The following is an 8,650-nucleotide window of genomic DNA, read 5'->3' as shown; positions in this document are numbered from 1 at the left end:
ATTGAAGGGATGATAAAGGTGCCAAATGCATTCCCAGCTGATTTTCTGAGGACATTTTAAAAGGAGAGAGCTTTCACTTTGTCTCCAGAACGGTGAATCAAAATCATTTTCTTTTTCACTGGGATCTCAAAAAAGAATTGGATGAGGCACTTCTGTGGAATGGGTCTTGGTGAAGACACTGAAGAGCCTCCTCCTCCCTAGCTAAAACTATTTGCACATGGCAGCTAGAGCCCCTAAATGATATAAAAAGGGAAATCATCTGCACATTAGGTGAGCATAGAATAGCATCCCTGTCAGATCTCTGGGAAAGGAAGGAATTTAAGACCAAGAAGGAGATAGAGAACATGGCAAAGATGTCAAATGCAAAGCCCCTAAATGACTTTGCTGTGTGCATCTTCTGAGCACGAGGGACCAAATAGCAACTATCTCAGGAAGGGCTTGACTGTGAGTCTGAGAGCTTGGCTGCAGCATAGAGGAAGGACTGACTGGTTCCCAGGAAACCTGACCAGCACTCAGCCCTGGCGCTCAGGCTTCAGAGCTGGGAAGGTCATCCCTAGACCCCGGAAGAGTAGGGCAGTGTTTAACCCTAGAAGAGATGAGCAGTAGAAGTGCTTCTGGTCCTTGGCAAAGGAGCCCTGGGGCTTCTGTAGCAGCAGGTAGGAGATGGAAACCACATTAGTATCAGCAAGCTGGGGCATAATGTAGTGGGCGCTGGCATGGGAACACAGCAGGTCAGAGGGAATGCCATAAGGCAGCCACTTCTTAGCTGGCTCCAGAGGCCCCTGAGGCTGAGGATGCTATTATCAGAGCTGTGACACTGGTTCCTGATGCTTCTCAGTTTTCCCACTTTATAGTGGGAGATCCACTGTGAACTGAAAACACTCAGCAGGATCTGCCCCAAAGAGCAAGCTGTTAACGTTTGAGTCTTGGTCTTTCCAGAGGGAAAAGGCCAAGCCGGGATCTCTGATCTGTGTTCTTCTCCATATTTCCTCACCCCTTCAGATTGGTATTTTTCTCTGTCTGTTTTTGTTTTTCTCATCATCTTCTAGTTCTGCCTCTTCCAGGATTCTCACATCTTCTGAGACAGAGTCATTCAGTAATAGCTTAAAGTCCCTTTAAGTGGTGGAAGGTCTTTAGAAACCCTTAAATGGCCAAGAAGTGGGAACTGAGTGGACGCCCATCATTTGGGGAATGGCTAAACATTGGATAATTGTGTGTCATAAGACTCTGTGAAGGCTGATTTTTAAGGAGCCTGGAAAGAACTACATGGGATGAACAGTGAAATGAGTAGAACCAAGAGAACCTCATACACAGCTACAGATTTAATTCTTGTAGTTTAAATTGTGACTGTTACCTCCAGAGAGTGAACCAGAAGGTAGAACATGAAAGACATAATTTGTATGAACATGTCTGTCTCCCAGATGATACATTCTGTGGTGCAGGGAGGGAGGAATTGGGACACTTATGGATAAATTCTATAAATTAAAAAAAAAAGCCTTTAAAGAGTTTGTCACAAAAGATGGGATGTCATCGGAGCAGGATCTATTTATTAAGCACTTAAAAATCACCAACACACAAAAATACTTAATTCTACAAAGAACAATATTATGTACAGATTATTTTTAAAAGAATATGTTACATTTAACCCAGTAGGTACAAAATTGACCTGTTTCCCTTTCTGAACCTTTTGTTTTGATTTTTGCCTGTGTATTTTTCATTTTGTTGATGCTCTTTCTCTGTTACTTCTTACTAACTATTTCCTACCCAGTACAGTAAAGCAAAATATCTCACCACACTGGCCATGTTGGAAAATGTGTGTCTGTCTCATTCTTCATTTTCTTTCTTTTTTTTATTCTTCATTTTCAGTCTAACACCTCTCTGCCAAGAGACAGGCAGGCATCATAAATTCAAATCAAATTCAAAAATCAAAAAAAAGTTCCATCATAAAATTTGTTCTGAAATTATGCTTGGTCACAGCCTTGATCAGTGTTCTGTTGTCTTTCAAAGCTGTTTTCCTTAGCATGCTTTGTAATAATCACTTTTTCATCCTCCTAGAGGTGTTCTGAGTCCTGGTCCAATGCTTAGTCCATGAGACACCAGCAATTCCTGCCCTGATTTTATTTATCATATATATGTAATGTGTATATTATATAAATATATACATATATTTATAATTTAATATTGTGGCTGAGATGATGATGGCTGAGAAAAGAGTAAGAGACACTCAAGTTTGAAATACAATAAAAGTCAGCAGGGTAAGAAAAGGGTTCATGCTAAGAGGAAGGAAAAAAAAACAATTTGGGGAAGAAGGCCAAAGTTAGGGTGTGTGTGGGTGGAGGAAGATGATAAGCTAAAAGATACTAAATATTGAATTTTCCCTGAAGATGTTTTCCTGTGTGTGCTCATGTGTACATGCATGCGTGTGTGCGTGTGTATATGTGTTAAAGTGAAGGAGTAAAGTCTCTTCTTTTTGTTGAGAAATTTCTCACTTGCCAGCATCCATGAGCTGCTAATCCTTGACATACTGTTCTTCTCCATCTGTTTTTCCGGTACATCAAATCAGTTGGTCTATCCTCACTGGGTTGGCCTTCTGCTCACATATTAAGTAATGTGTGTCCTCACAGAGTGAAGTATAAATTTTTCCCTTATGAAAGTAGGCACACTGTTGATCGTTTCTTCCATTTCCTAAAAGCTCGAACCTGTACAAAGAAAAGGTAGCTATAAAAATTGCAACTTAATTGAAAAGCAAATAGTGAATGCTCACTGATCACCAATAATACAAATAACCATGTATGAGGTCAAAGACACAGACTTTTCCCTCAAAGAGATGATTAAGGAGATAGGCAAATAGGAATTGACATGTGAAAAGTTGAGGAATCATATTGGACAAGATATCAGGAAATATCAAATTAATGTTATAAGAAGTTCAAGGGAGGAAGAGATCATGGGAGATTGTTCTGGGTAATAAAGGAAAAATTCATAAAGGAGCTGGAACCTGAGCTGGGGCTTGAAAGATGGGCAGAACTTGGATAGAAAAGACAGAAAGGCATTTGGGACTGGGGAAATAACTGAGAAAAGGTACAGATTGGGAAGGAGGATCACATGTTCGTAGGGAAGAGTGTAGTTCAAGCAATCAACAAATATTTCTAAGCACCTACCACATATACATTATGTATGTATAATATGATAAACATACTAATATATAACAAGTGCTGAGTTAGTTGTTCATGAGAAAAAAGCAATTATTAAATAGTTCCTGATACACTTATGGTTTATCAGAAGAGATAATATCTATGTATATATAAAATACATCTATTTTTATATCCAATATATATATATGAAAACCCCACAGGGGGTCACAAAGATTTGAACATGCTGTCATTGTACTGTCTTGCCAGTTTTATCTATCTCAGGCATGGGATAAAGTAATAGCCAGTAGAGGGGCCACTGGGTTGCACAGTGGATAGAGCCCTAGACCTGATATCAGGAAAACTTGACTTCAAATATGGCCTTGGACACTTACTAGCTGTGTGACACTGGACAAGTCCTTAACTTCTTTTTGCCTCAGTTTCCTCAACTATAAAATGGGGACAGCTAGAGAAGGAAGTGACAAACCACTCCAATATCTTTGCCAAGAAAATCTTGCAAGGACCACGGAAGGTCTCACAAGACTGAATGACTCAACAACAAGAAAAGAAAACAAACCAGTAGAGGGAAAGCTCCCAAAAGTGAGTGAATAGTTAAAAGTTTATACTTAAAATATGACAAAGGAACAAAACATCCCAGTTATGTCTTAATTATAGGTGCCTAGTGACTTACACATTCTTAGAGAGAGCTGAACCATCTTCCCAAATCCAGATTCCATCAGACTTTTGACGGGACAGTCCAATCCATCGAATAAAAGAAGTTCTTCCTTTGACGAAATCCTAGAGAAGACATATGAAGCCCTACTAGTAACTCAGAATAACTCATGGTAGTGATAGTTAGACAAGATTCCAGTACAATAAAAATAGGAAAATCAGTTGATGGGTTTAAGTGTACTACGGAAGTGTACTACAGAAGACTACTAGGGCTCCTAGGTTTGTGGTTATTGAATGAGATAGTTCCCATAATTCCCATAATCTGTGAACTCTAGAAAAAATTATCTATTAGTATAACTCCATCAGAGTGTATTGATGAGTAGAGCTCTCTCAATTTCTGCACCAAATGCATGGAGTGGAATTAAGTTAGCCAGAAAGAAGTTAGATAGGGTGAAAGGAAAGGCATGTTTTGTGGTTGAGGCTTGAATACTTTTTGAATTGGGTGGTAAGAGACAATCCCATATCATCCAGATTCAGGAAAACCATTTTGGCAGCTGAGTACAGAATTGATTGGAATGGAGCAATACTTAAATCAGGGGGAAAGCAGTAATCCAGTGGAGAAGTGATAAGGGTGACTGAGGGTCCCTTAGGTTGGAGTGAGAAATAAAGACCAGAGAAAGATAAGCTTTTGGGATCAGAAGGGCCATATAGTTGATAGCTGATGCCAGCAAAGTTTATTGAATAGGAAAAGGGTTTATAAAAGGTTTTATTCATTTTTCTTATCTTGAAGAGAGCTAATGATATCACAGGTTGATGTCTTGACTTATCATGACTGTGGATAGCGAGAAAGGGACAGAGAAATAAGGGAAAAACTAATAATAATGAAATATGGCACAAGTGACTTGGGAGGAATTTGACACTATCTTATCATCCACAGTTACTTATAAGAAGCCAGGTATAAGTGACCTACAGTGGACAATGGGCTGCCCTTCACGACAAAATGGACTTCCTCTTTCCGCACACAAAAGCTTTTCTTTTTCCAAAAAACAAACCAAAATTTTCAAAAATATACTGTTACTGTTCATTAGATGCAGCTCCATGACTCCATAGACCATTGGGTTTATGAAGTCAGGAAGATTTGAGTTCAACTCTTATTTCAGATGCTAGTTGTGTGATCCTGGGCAAGTAATTTAACCTCTGCCTTAATACACTAGAGAAGGACATGGCAAACCATTCTAGTAGCTTTGCGAAGAAAATCTCATATAGGGTCATAAAGAGTGAGTTGGGCATGACTGAACAGCAACACCATTCATCATAAAACTCATCCACTTAAAAAAAAAACAAACAAACCAAAAAACCTGTACCTTCCATATTAGAAACAATACTGTGTATTGGTTCTAAGGCAGAAGAGCAGTAAGGATAAGGCAATAAGGGTTAAGTGACTTGCCCAGGATCACATAGCTAGGAAGTGTCTGAGACTAAATTTGAACTTGGAACCTCCTGTCTCTGGGTCAGACTCTCAATCCACTGAACCACCCATGTGCCCCCTTAATTTACTTTTCAACATCCTTATTTTCATAGAATCAAAGAATCAGTCCCGGAGACAGAAGATAGATTAGAAGTTATTGTGTCCAAGCCCTAACTGAAGTATAAATAATAAAAATATAAGATAAATAAAAGTTAAAAATTAAAATAAGTAATAATAATAAATAAAAATAAGTCATCCTCAATAATGTTTATTTTTTCCCATCACTTTTATACCTAATTTGCAACCAAGACAGTCTCATTTCATATTCAAACTGATCTATCTTAGGATCCTTTCTGCTCATATTTGGTTGAGATCTTCTCTATAATTTTTAGTCACTGGAAATAATTCTTTATTCCTCAGATACATATGTGTTTGTATATATGCATATGTAAATGTTTTTCAGGTAGGTCTTAAAATTTTTTAAAGAAACTAAAAAGCATTTATAGAAATATAGATAATAAATGGACACTCTCTTCCTCTATTAACTGCTTTTGTAGTTTCAAAGCATTTTCTATGTTGCTTGACTGGAGAGGAAGTACAATCCCCCAAAGCTAGGAAGGACTCCTCTATAAAGGCTTCAGTGGTTGAAGACAAAGTAAGAGATTGTTGTTTACCAGTGTTTCCAGAAAATCCTACACTTTTTAGGCATTTCACACTTGGGGAAATCACTGGGAATCAGCATGCTAATCTACCCATATGGAGACTTTTCTCAGTATTCCCAGGTATTCATTATGGGGATTCCTCTGAAGTGGGATGAGATTCAATCTCCTTACCAAAATATCCTTGTTGAGTATCATCACAAGAGTGGCATTCCTTTCAGCACAATATTCTTTACTCTCTGCCCATGTCAGATTGTGTCTGAAGAAACCATAGCATCTGTCTCCATGATATCTCCAGTTGGTATCACAGGGATTACATTTGTGACCTGTAGCAGAAGCCAGAGAGCAAAGGTACCTCTTCAGTCCAACTATGGTTTCCAACTCTCTCCATGTTTCAGATCTCAAGGCTCCAAAGAAGCTCTCTGGCAGAGAAGGAAGGTATGGGCCAAAAAGCGGGCAATGAGTCCTTAGTTACACTTACCCACAGTCTTTTGAATAAGCTCATTACAGAAGTTTTTTGCCACTTGCTGGAGAATCTCTGAGAGATTTCCATTCTCGATATGAAGATAATCCTGTTGTATAAAGACTGAGGAGTGAAAGAAATACCATGAAGTTAGTTTATAATGAGTCATACCAGATACCCTAAGGTATGAATCCAATAGTTGACCCCTTGGATATTTTATAATATTCATATGGGATAGGAAGTTCTGTGGAGGGATAGAGGGGGTGAAAAAGACTAAATCTGAAAAATAATAGTTGTTTCTAAAATGATCAGAAAATCTAATTAATAACTATTAACAAAATACCTGAAAATTCTTTGTATCCTCCCCTGACCAGAATACATCAGGGATATTTTGTTCAGTTTGGGGTATCATCTTTTTTTTTAAACCCTTACCTTCCATCTTGGAATCAATACTGTGTATTGGTTCCAAGGCAGAAGAGTGGTAAGGGCTAGATAATGGGGGTTAAGTGACTTGTTGGGTATCATCTTTTAGGAATGACTTGGATAAATTTTAGAGTGTCCAGATGAGGGGGCCATGATTATGAAGGGCCTTGAAATTGTGATAACTACTCTGAATTATGTAAAGGGGATAATCTTTGCATACTTCAGCTGAGTGAAAACTGGCAAGGAGAAAACTTTAGTCATGAAATAAGGAAAAAATTCTCATTAATTAGACTTGATAAAATGATTGGCTTGCCTTGGGAGCTATTAGTTTATGTCTCAATGGAGGTTGTCAAGCAATGGTGGATGACTTTGTAGAGGGGATTCTTAACCAGGTTTAACAATAATAACAAAGCAAAATGCTTTACAAATATTATCACATTTGATTCTCACAATTACCCCTGGAGGGGAATCCTATTATTACCCCATTTTTACAGATGAATAAATTAAGTCAAATAGAGGGTAAGTTAATTGGTCAACCTTAAATGGCTCCTGAGGTCTCTTCCAATTGTGAGATTCCATGGAAGGTATTCAAAACAAAATGGAAAGAATCAAAAGACCTCTACTAAACAGATAAATCAATCAACAAGCATTTTTATGGCACCTAGCATAAGTACTTTGCTAGGTACTAAGGACAAAGACAAAAGTAAAATTGTCCCTGATATCAAAAAAGAATTTATAGTATATGAAAGCAGAAACATTATGTATTATGTCCAGGGTGGCAGGACACTAGGCAGAATAAGGAAGATAAATGACTACTGTTGCTCCCCATCACAGGTACAATTTCAGAAAATCAATCAACTTATCAATATCTCCCCAAGTACTTATTCAATCAACCAGCATTTTGGCAAAAGTTTGCCTTCTGGTGGTAGAATAATGAAATCTCAACATTAGAAGGCAACTAATGCTAGGCTAGAAGGTTATCTAGTCTAATTCATTCATTCTTTAGTCATCTAGCTTCAACTTTAAGGCCATCAGTGATAGGGAACTCATTAGCTCTTTAACTCTATAGAGAACTAAAGAATAAATAAGGGAAAGTCTAAAAAGAAGTTGCATGGGTACAAGAAAGGGTAGCACTTTTCCCATGAGCTCTGGAATCATATGAAAATTTGGGCTGAAAACTCATCTCTTTTCATTTTCTTGGTGTTTTGGGTCTTGTTTCTCTAAAGGAACCGAAGTGTGGTGGGAGGTCCTTCAGAGGTAAGGTCCCTGGGACAAGGCATAAATGTATTATAAGGATAAGAAGGTAAATTGTGAGTTGGGTCTTTTTTCCATCCCAATCCTGGGGGGGTCAATTGACACTTACGCATTATTCCTAGAGTCACCAGACCAACTGCCATCCCTAGGCACAGAAACAGTAGTGACAGAGCCACTGGACGCCATGCAGGAGAAACAGCAGGTTTAACTATGGGCAACCAGCCAGAGAGGAAAGTCAGAGAACAGTGCACACATCCTGGAAACATAGTCTAGGGGCTCTTCTTTACACTTCCAGGAGTTGACTTAGAGGCAGCTTCAGAGATCAAGCTTGTCTCTCCCCCCCCCCCCCATTTAAATATATTTATTTATTTATTTGTTACATTAAATTATTAAATTTCCCACATCTCTCCCTCCATTCCTCCCTTCCCTCCCCACACTAAAGAAGGCATCATTTGGCAATATTTATAAAACCATATTTTACATGTTTCTATTTATCAGATTATCAGTTTTTCTGGAGGTGGACATTCCCAATTATTCTTCAAACAATATTTCTGTATCTTTATATAATCTCTTGGTTCTACTC

At 38.2% G+C, this 8,650-nt stretch overlaps 1 protein-coding gene across 3 annotated transcripts in view; it reads right to left on the bottom strand.

The window, feature by feature from the left end:
- Positions 1-1,525: 1,525 nt before the first annotated feature.
- CLEC1B (C-type lectin domain family 1 member B) overlaps positions 1,526-8,650 on the bottom strand; it is a 53,102-nt gene continuing 45,977 nt past the window's right edge. For 2 of the 3 annotated variants that reach the window (XM_007503741.3, XM_007503740.3), the window contains 5 exons: positions 8,177-8,275; positions 6,409-6,513; positions 6,102-6,253; positions 3,820-3,926; positions 1,526-2,699 (listed from right to left, as the gene is read on the bottom strand). In XM_007503741.3, the coding sequence (XP_007503803.1) occupies positions 2,555-2,699; positions 3,820-3,926; positions 6,102-6,253; positions 6,409-6,513; positions 8,177-8,210 (543 nt within the window). In that variant the 5' untranslated portion in view covers positions 8,211-8,275 and the 3' untranslated portion in view covers positions 1,526-2,554. The remainder of the gene's footprint in view (positions 2,700-3,819; positions 3,927-6,101; positions 6,254-6,408; positions 6,514-8,176; positions 8,276-8,650) is intronic. The other variant, XM_056799151.1, reaches the window with a different exon arrangement.

The sequence above is a fragment of the Monodelphis domestica genome, chromosome 5 (genome assembly GCF_027887165.1).
Source record: "Monodelphis domestica isolate mMonDom1 chromosome 5, mMonDom1.pri, whole genome shotgun sequence".
NCBI classification, from domain to species: domain Eukaryota; kingdom Metazoa; phylum Chordata; class Mammalia; order Didelphimorphia; family Didelphidae; genus Monodelphis; species Monodelphis domestica.
This window is presented reverse-complemented; position numbering and strand designations above follow the sequence as displayed.